We start from the raw sequence: 19,862 nt of genomic DNA on the forward strand, positions 1-19,862 counted from the left end.
CTTCTCAAGAGGGATTTTTAAAAACAAACAAACAAACAAACCTGCATATTTGATGCAGAGATATTTGTCTCTTAGATTCCTCCCAAACGGTGGGTCACGTACAAACCTAACCATGCCAGTATGAACAGCACAATTCCACCATGCCATCCGGCCAAGTGGGCCTTCTGCTCGATGGACAGCAGAGGGAAAGGCAGCAAAGGACTTGAGCAGAACATGCTGGCTACTGATGGAATGTGGGTTAGAAGAGTCTGGGTGGGAATGCAATTTATAATGGGTGAAGAGAGACCGCAAAGCTAGGACGTTATAAAATTCACAGCAGATTAAGGGGAATCTTAAACACAACTCTCCTGGATCAGATCAATGGGTCTGTCTGTGATCAGTACTCCCCATAATTTCACAGCTCCAAAATGAAGGCATCAACCCTTTTGTTCCACCCAGTGGCATACTTTATCTGAACATGGAGATTCAATTCAATCAGGTCATTATGGCTAACAGCCATTGAGGGACCTACTATGTCTCATTTATCTAGTCCCCTTTTAAAAAACTGTCTATGTCAATGGTCATCACAACTCTTCTGAGTTGTTAATTTGTGTTTATTCTTTTGGAAGAGAAACTTCACATTTGAAAATGCCATTACCTTTTCTTCTTTGGGTTAATCCACTAAAATACCAAAGGCTTCATGTCAAATTATTGTGTTCAAGTCAGGGCAACAAAATTAATTACTTTATCGTTATTTTTTGGCCCTATGGCACTTCTCCATTATCTATGTTTTACAAAAACAAAAACAAAACAAAACCCCACACCAGCTGGGTAATAGGGAATGATGCCTTTCAGAAGGATTCCATTTTACCGGTTTCCTGAACGAAATGTCTATAAAAGTTACGCACCAGTTGTGAATACTCTACATCATCTCCCAGCAAACCGGTGTCATTCAGTGTGTATTTGGCCTTCATTTGCACAGCATCCACAGGGCCTTTTTCCACTTGATGTTTGATAGCCTTGAATAACTTATAAAGAGGTTCTCCTGCGTTGTCCTGTAAAAATTGGTGAGAGAAGACAATGCCAATATTAGCTATGTTTTGACAGGTAAACAGTGGCAGTGTTTGAGCAAACACAGAACCCTAGCCTGACATTATGAGAACAAACAGGCGCACACCTTCCGTCCTTCCTTTTGCACACGGGGATTAGCAACTTCTGATCCCATTTTGCTACAAACCATAAGCCATATTTATGCAGTTGGAGGCATGTGGGCTGAAAGTGAGGAGCTGGCAGATCAGGCATGCAACTCACCCTACATTTATGCATGCCCTGGCTGCTTCTGACCTTCACGCGTTGCGTATGATGGTCTGAAGGCACATTAATCTGAATGTACAGTTGTACCTCGGGTTACGAACCGCTCGGGTTGCGAACAGTTCGGGTTACGAACTTCGCAAACCCGGAAGTGTTTTCGTCGCGCGGAAATGGCACTTTGCGCATGCGCAGAAATGGCGCTCGGTTTGCGACCTTTTCGGGTTACGAACTGCGACCCGGAACGGATCGTGTTCGTAACCCGAGGTACTACTGTACTTAGAAGCCTCCCCAAAACTGGGAACTTTGCATTATCTGGGTTTTGGAACGTAGAGAGGCTTCTAAGCCTGTTCCTCTAAATGCACTTTGATTTCTCCTTTAGATCTTTATACCGCAGGAAGGCTGGGAGCAGACCTGTAATGCAGTGGGATGTTGTGTGCAGGGCTTGTGTGTGTAGCTTGCCACTTCCTGACTTGAAGTTCACACATGCACACCCTCGAAGCTATAGTTTTCAGTTTTATCTAAATAAGTAAGCTATGGTTTGCACTTGCCTGAAAACAACTGATGACCTGTGCCTCAAACTAGATTTAATGAACACTCACATCAGAGTGCTCTCTAAATTGATAGTTATAGTCTTTTATATACTAACCTTTTATGCTCTCCCACATCCGTTTAATGTCCCTAACCCTTCTTTTAGATTATTTTAGTTTCTTTTAGATTCTTATAGTCCTTTAGATATACCTTATGTTTTAATACTTTTTAGATTTCCAAAATGTTTTACAGATTCTAAATCAGGCATAGGCAAACTCGGCCCTCCAGATGTTTTGAGACTACAATTCCCATCATCCCTGACCACTGGTCCTGTTAGCTAGGGATGGTGGGAGTTGTAGTCTCAAAACAACTGAAGGGCTGAGTTTGCCTATGCCTGTTATAAATGATTGTACCCCACCCTACTTATGCTGGTCTATGACCACAATAAAGATTTGATGCTGATGCCTGAAAACAAGGGTTGCAGACCAAACTATGGTTTGCTGGGACTCATCTCTGCCCACGTGGGAGGTTGAAGTACATGAGTCTGAGGCTTATTTGTAACACCAAACTGTGGTTTGGTTATTATGCCAAAACACAGCAAGTGTAAAGTGTGCATGCATTTCAGACTTTACCTTGAGGTACTGATATAGACATATTGACATCCAATTAGAAAGCATCCTCTCCACCACAGTTTCTGATCTGAAACAAGTGAACAAATAAATGTTGAACTACATGGCTAGTGCAGCCTGAATTCATGCATTTGTCAAGAGCTAAAATCCATGATCTTTCCTATATTCCTTACCCTGTTTCTCATATTTTAAGACATACCCATAAAATAAGCCATAGCAGGATTTTTAAGCATTCAAGGAATATAAGCCATACCCCGAAAATAAGACATAGTGATAGGCACAGCAGCAATGCTGGCCGCGGCAGGAGGAGGAGGAAAAAAAATAAGACATCCCTTGAAAATAAGCCATAGTGTTTTTTTTTTTTTGAGGAAAAAATAAATATAAGACATGTCTTATAATATGAGAAACACGGTACCTAGCACATACAATCTCATGTAGATTCATTATAGGCATGTTTTGTGATGCGCATTCCCACTGACTTTGTGAGCAAACATGGTACAGTATAGTACTTAGAATGTTGTATTCTCTCCCCCCCTTTAGCCATTTAAGTGTTAATTTGTTGTTGACTTCTTGGCGCATCACAAAATCAGTAGATTAAGACATGCAGTCCTCAATGTGAAGTTCTACTTTCTAATAAAAGGTTGAAAATAGATGAATGTATTTTGATACCAGTAGTGATAGGGAAGTACCCTAAGAATATAGTTCAATCAGTGCTAAATTTTAACTGCTATAACAAATATGTCAAAGAAAAATCTCTGGGGTCTTCAGAGCTTTTCCTGCTGAAGAAACCACAGCTGACAACTCTGGTTGTCTCTCTATCATATGACAGGAGAATATGCATCACATTCTTCACTGAAAGGATGTTTTATATCCTCTGTGACTACAGGGCAGGATAAAATGTGTATGGTTCTTCTCTTCTCATTGTATTCCCAGCACTGCACTGTAAGGTAGATTAGGGAAAGACATGTAATGATTGGCCCCAAGGTCACCCAATGAGCTTCATAGCTGAGTAGGGATTTGAACTCAGCCCTCCCCAGCCCTACTCTTACATTCTCAAACATGTACTAAAGTTCTTAGAATCCCAATGCACAAATAGTAATAGATGTATTTGAGAAGGGAGGCAACAGGGGCAGTAAGTTGTGCTCTGTTAAAAATGATGGGAGTTTTATTTCATTTACTTCAATGGAAACAGGGCAACTGAAGAAACCTTCCCTACCTTCTGAGCATCAGTTTGGGATTTTTGGCCACAACATACTGCTCCATCAGCTCCAAAAACAATGTCCTCATGATGTCCGTATAGTATTCTAGCTTCCCGTGCAAAGCCACAGTCAAGAGAGATGCAAAATATACTTTTGCACGGGCAGAGAATTCTCTTTGGTTTTCTAATGTGTGAATGAACTAAACAAACAAAACAGAAAAACATCTGGTATGTGATTCAGCAACTGAATTTTGTTTCATTCATTCATTCATTCTGTAACCAATTCCAAAAAGACGAATCACTGGGTCCATATTTATATGTTTTCTCGTGCAGAAACAGAAACAGGGATGCACTTCTGGCTGTAACCCCCAACATAGTGTCCCTATTGCTGCACCATCAACTAGATCAGGGGTTGGCAAACTAAGGCCCGCAGATCAGCATGGGGATTCTGTTCGTTCAGGCTGTGCCATTTCTTTCTCTGAGCCATTCCATTTCCCCACCCTCCCTCACACACACCACGGCGCCTCCTCCTCCCTCCCTCCTCCTGGCTTCTCCCCCGCACTGGTTAGAGGAGGAAGGGGGCTGGGCTGAGCTCGCTGAGCGCCATTTTAAGCAGCCCCTCTCCGGAGCCAGCCCTTTTGCACCGTTCATCTTCCTTCCGCCACTGCCTCCGCCCTCGTGCTCCTGTGGGCCAGAGAGCAGAGTGGACGAGCTCGCTCTGCCTACCTACAAGCAGCAGCAGCGGTGGCAGCAGCCACTTCTCCGGCCCGCCACAAGGTCTGAGGGACAGTGGACAGGCCTGCGGCTAAAAAAAATTGTCGACCCCTGAACTAGAGCTTGACATTAATTTTTTGCCAAATGAAGTGATACCTTTGTTTAACTACGCCATTCAGCATTTTGTTTGTCATTTGCAATATGATAAACCTCATTGAACAATGAGCTATCACAACGCCATATGTTTGGGACACCATTTGTTAAAGGGAAAAGGCAGAAACGGGGATTTCTAAAGCATTTCTCAGTTAAGTCTCAAATAGAATACATATGATCTATGTAAGATATACAACCTTTTACTTTTTCTCAGATTGAAATTTTCTTTTAAATAACTTTTAGATCTAGGCATTTTAAAACACTGCTTTTATTTATTGTCACGACGAATGGCTAGTGCAGTGATCAAAATGGATATGAATAGTTGACGGAAGGAGCTAATAATATTTCAGCTGAATATCATACAGGGAATGACAGGAGCAGTGTCAAACTACTTGAGATATTATTTACATCATTCACACAGCCTTTTGCAAAATATACATGGCAAAAATATGCAGACTAATTTGGTTGTTGTAAATATATATCAGGCAAAAATGCATTTCAAGGACACAAAGGGACCTTTCACTTTTTACTTACGTTAATGAGAAATGATTTACTATTGAGCAGATTGGAGAATTGATTCAGTGCCTGTTCTACGGTTTGCCGCCGAGCTTCAGGAATATCCAGCTTCCCAGTGATCATGACATCTTTTTCTCCATCTTTGGATGGCAAGAAGAAGACTCTGTCTGTATAGGTTTTGTAGTCCAGCACAGGAATTCCTGCTTCGTTAACATCGTTTGTCTGATCTTCCATTTCTATCATCAAATCTACAAGAGGCAACATTTTAAAGATTTAAGTGGAAAATAAACTATTGATTCAGCCTTTTCTACTTTGAAGGGGGAAACATCAATACCCTGATTTTTTAACTGAAGCAGCCTTTCAACTTTACTTCCATTTCCATTTCGGTCTCACTTAGCAAGATTTGCACCTTACAGTAAAACTCGTTTTCCCAGTGGAAGCTTGCTTAACAGAATTAGTTGCACGAAGAAATAATCTTGACAGGAGTTTCAATTTAGAACACAGTTGTGAGAAAATTACGTTATTTACTGGAGAGTAAATGCATTTTGCATTCTAGTTTGAGATATAAACTATCTGGAGCCAATAGTCCTGTTAATTGGGACAGCATAAGAATGCTGTATGGTACTTATCCTATGTACATTTCAAAGTAAAATATGGATTGCTGTAGTCTCCCATACAAAACCTACTGAGACGAAGAGACTGCCATGTTGCAAGGCCCTTGAACCAAGGTCTCACTCCTATGTTAAACTCTATAGAGTAGTACCACGTTTTGCAACTGGGATCCGTTCCGGAGCCCCGGTCGGTGGCCGAAAAGGACGCTGGACAAAGTGCCGCATCTGCGCACGCACGCGGAGCGATTTGCACTTCTGCGCATGCGCAAAGCGTGATTTAGCGCTTCTGCACATGCATGAGCGGCGAACCCGGAAGTAACCTGTTCCAGTACTTCTGAGTTTGCCGTGGATCTTCAATGGAATGGGCGCTGGACGAGGCAGACCACCGACGAGGTACCACTGTATCCATTAGAGCTCACTGGCCCAATGTTCAGGCCGGACACTGAGGTCCACTTCTGAGGCCCTTCTGGTGGTTCACTCACTGTGAGAAGTGAAGCTACAGGGAACCAGGCAAAAGACCTCCTTGGCAGTTGTGCCATCTCTGTGGAACGCCTTGCCACCAGATGTCAAGGAGAGAAAGAACCACACAACCTTTAGAAGACATATGAAGGATGTGGAACAGAATTTGGATCTGAATAAAGAACTCCTCAAGGGAGAACCAGGGGGGACTATTGCACTCCCAGTGAGAGAGGGAGTGCAAGGAAATCTCTGGGAAAATGGGAAGGAAGAAGGAGGGTGCTGGGAAGCAGAAGGAGAAGTGTGGAAACAGCAGAGTTGGTTTAAAAAATATTGGTGGAAGTTTTCGGAAAGGGTGGGAGTGGGTTAAAAAGGTTAAATATGTGATTTTTGTCTGGATTGATGGAAAAAGTCTGATACTGGTATGAAATATGGAATTCATTGAGATATCTGGGTCCAGGGGAAGGGGGGATGAATTGCTATCAGATTCTGTATAAAGATTATGAGCGATGAGGAAATATTAAAATGGAGTTTCATTGCTGGTAAAAGTCTAAGCTAAGGGGAGATATAATTAATAAAATATAAGGATATAAAAAATTGAGTTTATTGATTAAAATTGAATGGCGATATTTAGAGAAGAAATATTAATTAAAAAGTTTTATTATTGTGAAAACTGCTTTAAGGTTAATTGAAATAGGGAATCAATGAGGGGGGAACCGGGGAAGTCTATATTGTTATGAAGATTATATAAGATTATTATATTTTTCATATATATATATATATATATATATATATATATATATATATATAGTCTTTTTCTTTTCCTGTTTTTTTGTATTTTTGTATTCTGTATTTCTTGTTGCTTTAATATATTGTTTCTTTTTTATGTGTGTAAAATGAATAAAGATGAATTAAAAAAAATAGAAGACATATGAAGGCACCTCTGTATCTGGAAGTTTTTTAAGGTCTGACATTTTTTTAAAGTTTTAACAGCCAGATGGACGGGGTATAATTCACGAAAATGATGATGATGATGATTAATCATCCACCACCAAAGGGCCTGTCAAGTTTGTATGCTTATTTCGGAAGACAATTACTATAAGGAGAGCAAGGGATGGGGACTAGTCCAGTTCTTCATACTCTGTCCCTGCCCTGTTACCTGAAACCTAAACCTCAAGGCCTAAAGGAAATGCTTCCCCCTCTGGACACAAGAGGAGCACCACATCCTCCTCCTCATCCTAAATCATACTTTGGAAAGTGGGAGGAGAGGAATGAAGCCCAGAACAAAGCAAAGCTGAACTGTTTCCAGAAGGGAAATTTGCTCAGTATAACTCACTAGCCGCTCTAGTGGATGTGAAACCATCTTCTGTCAGGAGATCTTGTCCCCCATGATTATGTCTCATTTTAGCAGTGACCCCCCCAGCCACTAAAAATCAAGCTTCCCACTATCTGTAGAGCATCACCCTGTCTCTTATTTCCACCTCAAGCTAGACTGTGACAGCATCCTGGAAACTGGGATGAGTGAAAACGAATTGGTTGAGTTGCTTCTGATCACCTGAGAGAAAGCCTGCTTTGAGGGATTTGGCTTTGAGGAATTTAGCAACCTCCAATGTGATCACTGCAGGGAGCTTTACCTTTGAAGTTGGTTTGGAAGCTGCATCTAATAGAGAATCCACAGATTGCCTCTTTATGGGGGAAAGACACAGGAAGAACATAACTAATATCTCAACTCACTCAGACTGCTTCTGAGCCCAGTTCAAATCGCTCGTGATGACAATTGAAGATCCAAATGGTCTTGGCCCTGCGTATCTCAAAGAGCTTATGTCCTTAGAACTATGGGGAAAAGCCATGTTCTGCATCCTATTCTATGCAGCAGGCATGAGGGAACCTCAGGCCTGGGGCCCCAATGTGGCCCTTGAAGCCTCTTTGACATTTTCTGAGGCCTCACCTCTCATTGGTGTTGCTTTGAACCCCATCCATCACTGCCATGTGGCTCTCAGAAGATTCTATAGAAGGAAATGTGGCCCCCAACTTTACAGAGTTGATGGCAGTAAGGCCACAGGGCCAACCTTTCTTCATAGTGCCATACATAGTATGGAATGACCTTGATACAGGGATGCATTAGGTTTTTATACTGGATATAAAAACACTGCACTTTCACAAAGCTATTCCTGCAGGCAGTTCTGTGTTGTTTTTAACTATTGCATCATTTTAAACTCTGGAGTTTCTAGCAGGCTGAAAATTCATTCCAGGGCTGTTACAATTTCATTTTTATTGCAAACTATGTTGCGTTCTGCATGACTATCGGAGACTCAAGTACAAGGATATGTAAAGAAACAGAACACTGACAATTTATAACCACGAAACATATTTTATCAGGAATTCATGGGTCAGCATTCAATGAATTTGTTATTGTGCACACACAGGAATATTGTGCACACTGAGGCAAACTGCTTCATGGGATTTTTAGTGTCCAAGACTGACCAGAAGTTAAAAAGAGAAGATTAAAGGTATCTTAGCATGAACAGCAATGTTAACGGGTTTGATAAGATTACAAAAGATGGTTTCACTCAAAAGTGTTCACGTATGAAGATATGGCAGGAATGCATAATGCTCGGAAATGAGAGGGCAATGAAAAGCTCTCGTTTTTCAGTTTACTTTCAATAATAATCCGGAAGCCTTCGGATTAGGCATTCTAACAAATAACATTCCAAGTGAAAGAATAATAATATTTCTCCATGCAGTAACAGCAGCTAGAGTGTTCGTGGCAAAGTATTGGAAGAGCGAGCATATTCCATCAAGAGAGGAATGGCAACTAAAACTCTGCGAGTACTTGGAACTCGCAATAATGACAGAATCAATAAGAAATAAGTCAGCAGAGAATGTTTAAAAAGAGTGGGAATGCTTCAGTAATTACTTGATGAAACAAGGTTCCACCTCTAAGATTTGATTGTGTTTGGAATAATTCGGTACATAGAGATACAGTACATCGCTCTCTCATACCAAGATGAGGAGAAAATATTAAATACAGGGGAATTTTTTAAAAAAATAAAAATGAACCATTATGAGGTAGATGGAAGTCCGCAACAACTAAAACATGCAAAGAGATTCATTCCATAGTATCATATATGAGAAATGCTACGATAGGACTGAATCACATTGAATGGTATTGAAAGGGAGAATCTTATATTGTCTTCATTGTCTTTTTTCCTTTTTTCCTCTGTTTCTTTTTTCTTTTTTTTATATGTAGAGATGTAAGGGTATTAAATCTGATATTATTTGGTTGATGTAGTGGTTATTAATGCATGTGTCTCTATCTATCTATGTATGTATTTGTATATTTGAAATAAAAAAGAATATTAAAAAAAAGAAAAACTCTCATTTTTCTTTCATTATGAAGAAGTAATGAACAGTGGATATTTGTGCAGCTGCTATGATTTTTTAAACCAAGGTTCTGTCTTTTAAGAACTGCAGCATTTGAGCCAAATTGCATCTGTAAGAAATGTTTGTTAAGGGAAGGAGATGCAAAAAAAAAAATCAGATTCCAAGGCTTGGAATTCATTAAAAAATCCGTCCCTAATATAGCAACTGAGAGAACAGATCAGAAGCTAATCCGTTTATTTGGGGTTGGGACATAGATGCTATTCCAGTTAAGTCTGAAGTTTCTCTTTTTATCATTTTAAAATATAAATGGCAGATAGAACAGTGCATGAAGGAGCAAAGATCAATATGCAAGTACAACTAGGCTATTGGCAGAAAGGAAGGAGGCTAAATAGTTCATCCGTTATCACTGACAACACATCAGGTTGATCAAAGAGTCTTTAAGTTTTGACACAGGAGAGAATGAATCGCTTTGTCACCTTACAAAGGCACAGAACAGAGGGCTTCTGGTTTCTTGACTGACTAGGACTCAGAGCAGGCATCGGCAACCTCCGGCCCATGGGCCACCTGTGAACCGAGCCGCCCGCTCGGCAAGTCCCCCGCGCGCTGCGGTAAACCGGCACAGTGCAGCGCAGGGACTTGCTGAGCGGCACCGAAAACCGCGTCTACACAGCCGCAGAAGCGATTTCTGGCGCTGCAGACATTTTGGAAATGGGCAGCCACTCCCGGAAATCGCTTCTGCGCAGCCGCGGACATGCACAGAAGCCATTTCCGGTGTTTCGGAAGCTGGGCAGTGCGGCACTGGAAATCACTTCTGCGCCTGTGCGGCCCATGTCCGGCCCACGGACAATAGTCCATGGGAATCCTCCAGCCCACAGGCAGAAAACGTTGCCACCGCCTGACTCAGAGTCAATCAACTTGTTGTCTCAGCAATATTTTTCATTTACCCCTGTTTTCTTTGTTTTGTAAACTTTCCCTATGCTCAGAGAGCAGGCTGTCACATACCCGGTGAGCACTGATACTTTTTGGCAAGTCCTCAACAAGCTACAAGTCAAACTCAGTCTGGTGAAACAGTCAGAACTGAAAGAAAAGGACAGAGCTGGAGAAACAGGACCAATTTTTAGGGCAAGGAGCAGGCCAAAAACTAGACAGGAGCTGGCAGAAGATGCAAAAGCAGAGTTAGCTGTACTGGTCCATAAGGAGGACCATAAGGAGGACCTCCAAAATCCACAGTTGGGCAATATCTTTACTGGGACTAACCAAAATGTCTCCAAAGTTTGACATCTGGCAAGTTGTTATACAAAGGAGGCGGGGAGGAGGGGGGGGAAGGAAAAAACAAAGTACTGTACAAAAACTAGGCTGCTGTTAGTTACCAGTTGGTGTGGATGGAAAGGCATTTTACTCCTTTCTGTGGGCCTTTCTGCCTTCCTCACAGCAATCTTGTTAAGTCTATGGCTTAACTACACTGGTCCGTATTTCTGGCAAAACTTCTCGCTGAGGGCAATTGGAGGCCTCCCGCAGGAGTAAGCAGAGATGGGCTCCCTTGCTCCTCACTAGTATAAGGGTGACAATTCAAGGCCCCATCCCAGTTTGACAGCTGGCACATCTACCACACACCCAAATTACAGGACGGGACCATGGTATCAGTTTGTGAAGTGGCGAGCCCAATATTTCTACTACTGTACTCCCAACGATGTTTTTTCTAGCATGTTAGCGTGATTGTGCCAGTTCATTAGTTAAGACTGCCTGAGGACTGGAACCTTGCCTAATGCCTAGGCAAGCACTGTGACCAGAAGCCAATAAAATGCTGCAGCCATTTGTACCCCATTTCAGCATATTGCTCCTTCACCTGCCACCCCACTCCACACTGCTGCCACAAACTGCATTATAGTAGGAACATCTTCAGGGCGAAAGAGGCCTGACTATTTCTCTGTTGCCAATTTAGTTCCAGGTACTTATTTTCCTTTTAAATTAAAAAAAGAAAGAAAAGAAACCCTTTCGGTTCCTTTTATGTATTCTCTTTTTGACGGCCTTTGCATTTAATTGCCACATGACTATGCAATGCGCATGTCAACATGCCGTAATCTAGAACGGTTGCGCCTCCTGCATATCCTCAGAAGGCAGTTTAAGGCAGACAGTAGCAGCATTTCGACACATCTCGTGATTTCTCCGGAGGCCCCACAATAAATTAGGTGTAAGTCATACCTGTAAATTCCTTTTTGCACCGGTCTCTGACGCTTTCCTCCAAGCCTTCAAGTTGCGATTTAATTTTTTCGTATTCTCGTTCTGCTTGTTCGCTTTGCCGTCTATAAGGAATAGAAACAGAGAGTACAGAAAAGTTACAGGCCGTAAAAATAAATCATTTTACAACACAGCCATGCAAAAGGCCAGAGGGATCTTCTGAAGCACAGTCTTTTCCCTCCTGATCTTTTAAAACTGAGAAGGCAGAGGGTTGGGGGGGGGGGAGAAGACAATAGGGTGAAATTTAAGCTGGCACAAAATTAACAAGGCTTTATTGATTTTACTGCAACCAGGATTGTTTAAAAAATTGCCTCAAAGAATGGATTTTATTCAAAAGAAAACTATTAACTGTTGAATGAAGTTGAGTAATAATTGCTGCTGGCCTATTCCACAGTTGTTTATGAACTGGACTAATGGCTGTGTGCTTTATCAATACCGTTCTTAATGCCCAGGTTAGTTGCAGCCTTTCAACATTAGTCATGTACAAGTTTCAATTTAAATCTCATTGCCGTAACAAGCACTCAGATTACCCTCTGCACAGTTAGGTTTCCCCCCCGAATATGTTTTTCTAACACGTATTCATTCAGAAGGGAAACACACAATTCTGAGCGTGGGGGACTAGTTGTGAACAAGAAACACTTGGGTGTGTCCTGTAGGGTGCAAATGTGTCCAGACACTGCACAGAAACACAGAACCTGTGGAGTTTTCAGTTGTGTGACTCATATTCTGGGTTTCTGCAATCGAAACAGATTTGATAACCTCCACTCATTTTTCTGGTCTTTCGTAAGATAACTCAGATATAAAACAATGCCTCTGCTTGCAAAAATATACATTATAAAGATCTCAGACCGCAAGTTCAGCATAGACACCCCCCCGAAAGATTCCTGAATACAGGTGGTAGGAACCTAAACATCCTAATCCTTTCCTACAAAAGTACACCTGTACTTTGCATTCCAAAGTCAGCCATTTTCTTGCATGAAGTTGTTCTCCGAAGACAGATATAATGACCTTTTGTTGTTTTCAATACCCTGTTAGAAAGAATCATCTGCATTTGCTTTGAATAAAGTTATACAATACATACCCACCCCCTATCATGACATGTACAGAAAATGCATGGCAAACCAATCATCTTAATACAGCATTTCTCAACCGCTGTTCCGCGGCACACTAGTGTGCCGCGAGACGCTGGCTGGTGTGCCGCGACGTGCCGCGACGAGAAGGGCGATTGACATTGTCACGTGCCTGGCGGCCACCAATATGCAACACTGACCCGCCGGAAAGCAATATTTCTCCTCCTCTTTCCCAAAGCTCAGTGCAAACGACTGGAGGGTGGTTTTAGAGTCTAGGGAGGCCCCCTAGGGAGGCGCGCTCCAGATCCGCCGCTGGCCCCCCTTAAGCCGCATCGAGGTTGCTCCGCCTCCCCTGCCTCCTTCGCCCGTCCTTCGCCATGGCTGCGCGGCGGACGCTGGGCTTCGCGGTCCGGAATTACTCGCAAGCAGCAGCCAAGGTAACCTTTCGCCTTTGAGCCGCCCCACAGCTCCCCTGGAAGTGCGCGCGCCCTTGTAATCCGGGGGCAGGCAGAGCCTTGCCTGGACTGGAGAGGAGAATTGGGGGTCTGAAGGCTTCTCCCCTCCCATGGGGCGGCGGGAGGGAGATTAATTTCCTCCTTCCTATAGTCAATATAGGGCGGCACAGAGTTAATTTTTTTAACTTTTTCAATGGTGGTGTGCCTCGTGATTTTTTTCATGGAACAAGTGTGCCGTGGCCCAAAAAAGGTTGAGAAACACTGTCTTAATATTTAGAAACCTTCTAAAACCGGCAGAAAGAAATGCTAACCACATCCATCTTCACCACATCCTGCTTAGAATATATCTTTGATTGCACATATGTACAGCTCCAAGACATAGGATGATTAGCATCAGTGATGGTTGAAAAAAAAAAGCCCTGAAGCAATGTGATATTCTATTTCACACAAAACCGCATGTGTGAACATTGGGAATCATCACAAATAATTTTCTTCATATTTCTCTGCAGACCCATTTCCCTTCACCATCAGCTTTTGCCTCTGGCATTTCAATAATATCTGATGACTGATAACCACATCTTACCTGTAGCAGAAGATTGAGATGATGATAATAGCCACCATGGGAATTAACACCAATGGCAAGATCAAGCCCAGTGGTATGTCACTCACTTGGGTATACTCAACTTTTCCTAGGATCCATTCTTTGAAGCCAAATTTCACCTAGATAAATAAGCGCACTTTGTAAGTTAATAATCAGACAGCATGATTTTATTATGCGTTATGATGTTTTAGATCTATGCCCCTTTGTTCCCCTTCCCCCCGCCCCTGGAACAACTGAGCTTATGTACCCAGATATATCCAAAGAGTATAATATATTCAAATGTAGGATAGATGAAGTCCAACCTTAAACAGTATTGAGTTCCACGTTAACTTGCTTACAGCATTATCCTAACCACATCTACTCAGAAGTAAGTTCTACTGAATACAAGGGGTGTTTACCCCAGGTAGGTGGGGCAAGGTTTGCAGCCTAACTAATTAATCCTTACTATATGCTAACAATTCAAAATCATCAAAATGGGAGACGATGAAGGCAGGCCAGTGGATAAGGATAGCACAAACACAAACCACAGTGAAGGGATTGCCCAGCATAAAACATCAGGTTTAATTAGAAATTTCTATCCCACCTTTCAGGCTTAAAGGGACACCCAAAGTGGCTTCTAAATTAAAACACAGAAATAAAATAACAGTAACACCAATACAACCAAAACCAGGAGCATAACGTTGATGAAAACGGTAACAAGGGGAGAGAGAATGATAAGATGTCAAAATAAAATAAGACAAAACTACAGTAGATTATAAACATAGGGAAGATTAACAGCATGGAAATAATAAAAGAGTGTCTTTCTACTCTCCCCCAAAAGAGGAACTAACTGGACCTCTCTAGGGAAGGGGGTTCTGTAAGCGGCCGACTGCCTTTAAAAAGGCCTGCTTCTGCATCATAGCCAACTGGACCTCAGAAAGCGAAGCAAGGCCTCGGATGGGTGTGCAGGTTTAGTCAGGAGGTGGTAGTCCTTAGTTATTACCCTATCTAAATCCGACTGCCACCTACAAAGCTTTCAACTCTATAAAGTTGCAAAATTTAACCCAGACTTAAATACTAAATACACAATCAAAATCAAACAAAATACCAGCAATAAAATTATTAGATCAATCCAAACGTTTTAAAAAACAAATGTATGTTGACTAAACATCTAAAAGACAATAGCAAGGGGATCTGGTCACTCCTGTACACCAGGAGTAAAAGGTAAAGGACGCCTGGACAGTTAAGTCCAGTCAAAGGTGACTGTCTTTCAGGCCAAGGGAGCTGGCGTTTGTCCACAGACAGCTTTCCGGGTCATGTGGCCAGCAGGACTAAATGGCTTCTGGCACGATGGAACACCGTGACGGAAACCAGAGCACACGGAAACGCCACTTACCTTCCCGCTGCAGCGGTACCTACTTATCTACTTGCACTGGCATGCTTTCAAACTGCTAGGTTGGCAGGAGCTGGGACAGAGCAACAGGAGCTCACCCCGTTGTGCGGGTTCGAACCGCTGACCTTCTGATCAGCAAGCCCAAGAGGCTCAGTGGCTTAGACCATGGCGCCACCCGCGTCCGAATACACCAGGAGTAGCAACATGGGGCCTTCTAGATGTTATTGGACTCCATCTTCATTAGCCTCCAGCCATCACTACTAATGGCCAGGGATGCTGGGAGTTAACTGTCCACAAGCATCCTCAAGGCTCCACACTGAGTACGTCTGCTGTAAACATTAAGCTGTGGCACTGTATATCAGATGGATTGAATGTATTTTTAATGTTTTAACTTTGTAATTTTCTTTTTTGATACCACCACAATATTTGTGAATGATGAATGGTTTATAACTTCTTTCTTTAAATAAATAAGACCCCAGTTCCCTGGGGTGCATTTCCCAGATCACATGTTTCACCGACTCCTCCAAAAGTACTGCTTCCTTAAGCAGCTGCTTGGGGTTGCTTGTGCTGGTAGGGTGGCCCTGAATCTACACCAGAGTTTCACAAACTTGGGTCTCCTCTCCAGCTGTTTTTGGACTACAACCCCCATCATCCCTAGCTATAAAGAACAGTGGTCAGGGATGATGGGAATTGTAGTCCAAAAGCTGCTGGAGACCCAGGTTTGGGAAACACTGATCTAGATCGATGCACATTCCAGTACCATTACAGCCTAGGCCCTAGCAAAAGAAAGCTAACATTTGTCACACATTCTGTTTCTAGGTAAGGAGTGGCAAACGGGAGAATGGTTTTCTTCTGCCCATGCTCTTTGGAAGTACAAATCATGCGTAAAAGAAGGCTCTTTATTATTGCCACTTCAAAACAAGATGCCCTCTGTGCTGCACACCTTATAAGTGTTGTTAAAAAGACAGATAAATGTGACCTACGCTGAATTCTGGCAGGTTATTAACCGTATCTCTCTTCTGCCTTCTCTTGGGTGGGGGTTGCACTTCAGGTGGCTCACAGTACAAATCGTTCTCCGTCAGGGTTTTGATGACGCAGGGCTCCTCTCCCACAAATGCGCGCGCCTCTTCCATCGTCATAGCTTTGTTGAGATTACTGCCCTAGACAGAAACACAGAAACACTAAGCCATCTTAGCTATCGGCTCACTTCGTGGTGTCTGGGAGCGGAGGGGAGGAGAGGGAAGGAAAAGGATAGAAGCTTTCATGGTTAATACATTCATGTTTCGCACAGTTCCATCTCAAAACCAAACAGCTGGATTTGATATCTATGTGGAAGAGGAAATACCCTCAGGGTAGCTGACGTTCTGAGGCAAATCTGTAAGTCTTGTTTATGGAAGCTGTTCCTGCAGGGCAACGAGAGTGCCGGCCTTGATTTACAATATCCAATATCATCCCCTGGTGGCAACAGGAGGTATAAATAAGGTCAAAGAATGTCAGGAGAACTTGCTGATAAGGACTCAATTCTTGATCTCAGCAAGAGGAAACCCCACTGATAGGAAACCTTTAGAGGCATATGTCAGCAGGCAAAGACAGGTCTCCCCCACTCCTAAGTAGCACAAAAACGAAATTTATGCTCCCCACATTCAGACAGTACTAGTCTTTGAAAACAGTGTTTGGAATTATTCCAGTCAACCATATGCAGCGGGTTAGGTAAAGGTAAGGTAAAGGGACCCTGACCATTAGTTCCAGTCGTGACCAACTCTGGGGTTGCGCGCTCATCTTGCATTATTGGCCAAAGGAGCCGGCGTATAGCTTCCAGGTCATGTGGCCAGGATGACAAAGCCGCTTCTGGCGAACCAGAGCAGCACACGGAAACGCCGTTTACCTTCCCGCTGTAGCGGTTCCTATTTATCTACTTGCACTTTGACGTGCTTTCGAACTGTTAGGTTAGCAGGAGCTGGGACCGAGCAACGGGAGCTCACCCCGTCACAGGGATTCGAACCACTGACCTTCTGATCAGCAAGCCCTAGGCTCTGTGGTTTAACCCACAGCGCCACCTGGGTCCCACATGCATCGGGTTAAGTTAACACAATTAGGAAAGAAAGCTCCAAACACAAATATGAAATGGCAAAGCACACTGAGAGAGGTCATTTTCCTGATACACTTACCTTTGCATGAATAAGTTTATTGACTTGTTTTTTGACACCATCAGTGAAGTTTTCAAAGGTTGGATCAGCAACGTATTGAAAGTCTTTCCCCACCTGATGACCATCCATTTGGAGAACTACAGTAATTCTGTAATTTTCTGGGTCCTCCAGCACTGGTGGTGATAAGAAGACTAGAGTGGTGTCATTGATCTTTGAGATGGTTTTTCCTTCAAACTAAACAAACAAACAAACAAACAGTATCACTGGTAGATAATTTTTTACAATTTTTCTTTATCCTTCTGTCCCTCTTTGTCTCACGCGTATACAAACAAATTCAATGTTCAAGCTGTCACCTCTCTCATATACTTTAGTCCTTTTTTGAAAGTTGGTATTTTTGCTACTGCAGCACTGGTAATTCATCTCTGTGTCTATCGAATTGGTAAAAAGCACACGCTACTTCACATCCATTGTTTTAGGATGGATCCCAGTGTATCCCAATGTATAAACAGCACATTTCTGAATACTAAGTTTAACTGGACTCCATTCCTGCCATCTTTGACACAATTAATTTTGCTAATCATCTTTACACCATAAACTGTGAATTTCACTTGTAGTTTTATGCAGTGTCAGTGCTTCTTCCAAATTAACCTTTGCATACTAATGTGTGAGTTTACTGCATATCAGATCATGTTATATAGGGGCTCGTACAGGGGGGGAAACTATTCAAAACATTAAAATTGCAATTAAGAATGTGACTAAAACAGGAAAAAAACAGCAACAGCATAAAGATCAAAAATCCCCTTGGTTCCTTTAGCATATTTCCAGCTGGGCAAGAAAACTATCCCAGCCTTGGAGCAGGCATAGCAAAATTTCCTTCTTATAGGAATGAAGAGGAGGGAAATGGAGGGGAAATCTGCAAGAGCACCACATAAACATTTTCCTTAGCTTCCTCCCCGATTTGTGTGAGCCCTGCAGGGCTTGGACATGGCAATTTGTCCCCCACGGACTCACCCTCTTCCAATTATGCCACTCAAAACCTATTAATTAAATCCTAAAGTTCTTGACCAGCTACTGAATCCACTAAAACCAACAAAGAGAAATTTCAAGGGTTTTTGGATTAGGTACAGTTTCAGTATGAACTGACTCGGACACTGGGTCTCTTCCACGAGAGGCCTGGAGGGCAGCAACATGAGAATGGGCCTGTGATCTTTGGATGAAGGGTGGCATAGAAATTTAATAAATGAATAAAATACTGCCCAAACTGTATTTCTGTACAAAGAAATGGCGATGGTTACCTTTTGTACCTCCTCTGTCTGCCTCCTCCTCCTCTTTCTTGATGATCTCTCGACAAAAGGCTTAAATATAACTTTCACAGAGAAATGCTGGATAATATCAAAACCAGCTCCAACAACAGTAATATTTCGGCCTCCGCTAAAATATAAAAACACAAATAAAACCATGTATCCCCTTGTTCTCCTTCTAATGTCTACTCAGAGTAGACTCGGTGAAGTTAAAAGACATTTTAAATGGGTTCATTAATGGGTCTATCCTGGAGTAGGATTGGGTTGACTACGGTATAACCCTTAATCTGTTTCAAGTGGAGTAGGAAGAAAGTCATGAACATCTTATTAATTTGACACATTATTCTTAAATGGAAGAGAGCTCTGCCTTTCTTGAAGGTGATAACTTCTGTTTTAGAAGAAATATACAATTACACTACATTTATTGTGATTGCTTAGACCCAGGATAGTTGTTATCTAATAATTACATTGAAAGTGTAGGGGGGAAACCTTATAATTTCAGTTTGTTAAAGCTGAACTTTTTATTTTTATTTTTTAACAAAAGAAATATTTCATTACCTGCAAATGCTGACTTCAGGTGTGATCTTGCTAACTGTAGGGTTTTCACTGTAGGTAAACGGTTCGCTTTCTATCCTTCTTTCATTGCTTCCATGCCGTACTGTTACAGAAACAGGCCCTTCCTTGCTATTTGGTCCAGTAATACAAACTATTTCTTGCCCAAATGTGATACTAAATTAAGAGAGAGAAAATCACATCAAGACGGACTTCTACAACCTCCTGAACCCCAGCCCACAGGAAAACGACGTCTTCATTTCCTCAAGTGACACAGAGAATACCAGCATTATTTAGTCTAACATTTAGAATATTAAAATGGGGTTACATTCCATATAAAGGCTACATACCATAAGAGAAACAGTGAATGTGAATAAGCATTAACATCTGAGAAACCAAGTTCGCTAACATCCAATGCAAGTATCCCTTTGTGCTGGGTATTTGGGAAGGGGGGAGAAAGGGGACGTTAGGAGAGCAAAGGAGTGATGTGACCATGCTTAATTGACTCTGGGCTTATGGCCCAGCCATGCCCCTCCTATAGATATCTCTTTAGATAGCTTTGCTCAGGGTAGTACTTTTGTTTCATTTTCAATGTCACAAGTGGCTGGAGCATTGGGAAGAGACCACAGTCAGGGTTGGTCTCTCCC

The 19,862-nt window shown here is 42.3% G+C and overlaps 1 protein-coding gene across 5 annotated transcripts in view; it reads right to left on the reverse strand.

Moving 5' to 3' along the window:
- The window catches only part of PLXNB2 (plexin B2), a 323,177-nt gene that overhangs the window by 22,309 nt on the left and 281,006 nt on the right, over nt 1-19,862 (reverse strand). For all 5 annotated transcript variants that reach the window (XM_035128378.2, XM_035128377.2, XM_035128379.2 and 2 more), the window contains 10 exons: nt 19,222-19,392; nt 18,658-18,793; nt 17,384-17,596; nt 16,199-16,375; nt 13,826-13,962; nt 11,682-11,782; nt 5,047-5,276; nt 3,664-3,845; nt 2,451-2,517; nt 888-1,034 (listed from right to left, as the gene is read on the reverse strand). In XM_035128378.2, the coding sequence (XP_034984269.2) occupies nt 888-1,034; nt 2,451-2,517; nt 3,664-3,845; nt 5,047-5,276; nt 11,682-11,782; nt 13,826-13,962; nt 16,199-16,375; nt 17,384-17,596; nt 18,658-18,793; nt 19,222-19,392 (1,561 nt within the window). The remainder of the gene's footprint in view (nt 1-887; nt 1,035-2,450; nt 2,518-3,663; nt 3,846-5,046; nt 5,277-11,681; nt 11,783-13,825; nt 13,963-16,198; nt 16,376-17,383; nt 17,597-18,657; nt 18,794-19,221; nt 19,393-19,862) is intronic.

Source organism: Zootoca vivipara, chromosome 10 (genome assembly GCF_963506605.1).
Source record: "Zootoca vivipara chromosome 10, rZooViv1.1, whole genome shotgun sequence".
NCBI lineage: Eukaryota > Metazoa > Chordata > Lepidosauria > Squamata > Lacertidae > Zootoca > Zootoca vivipara.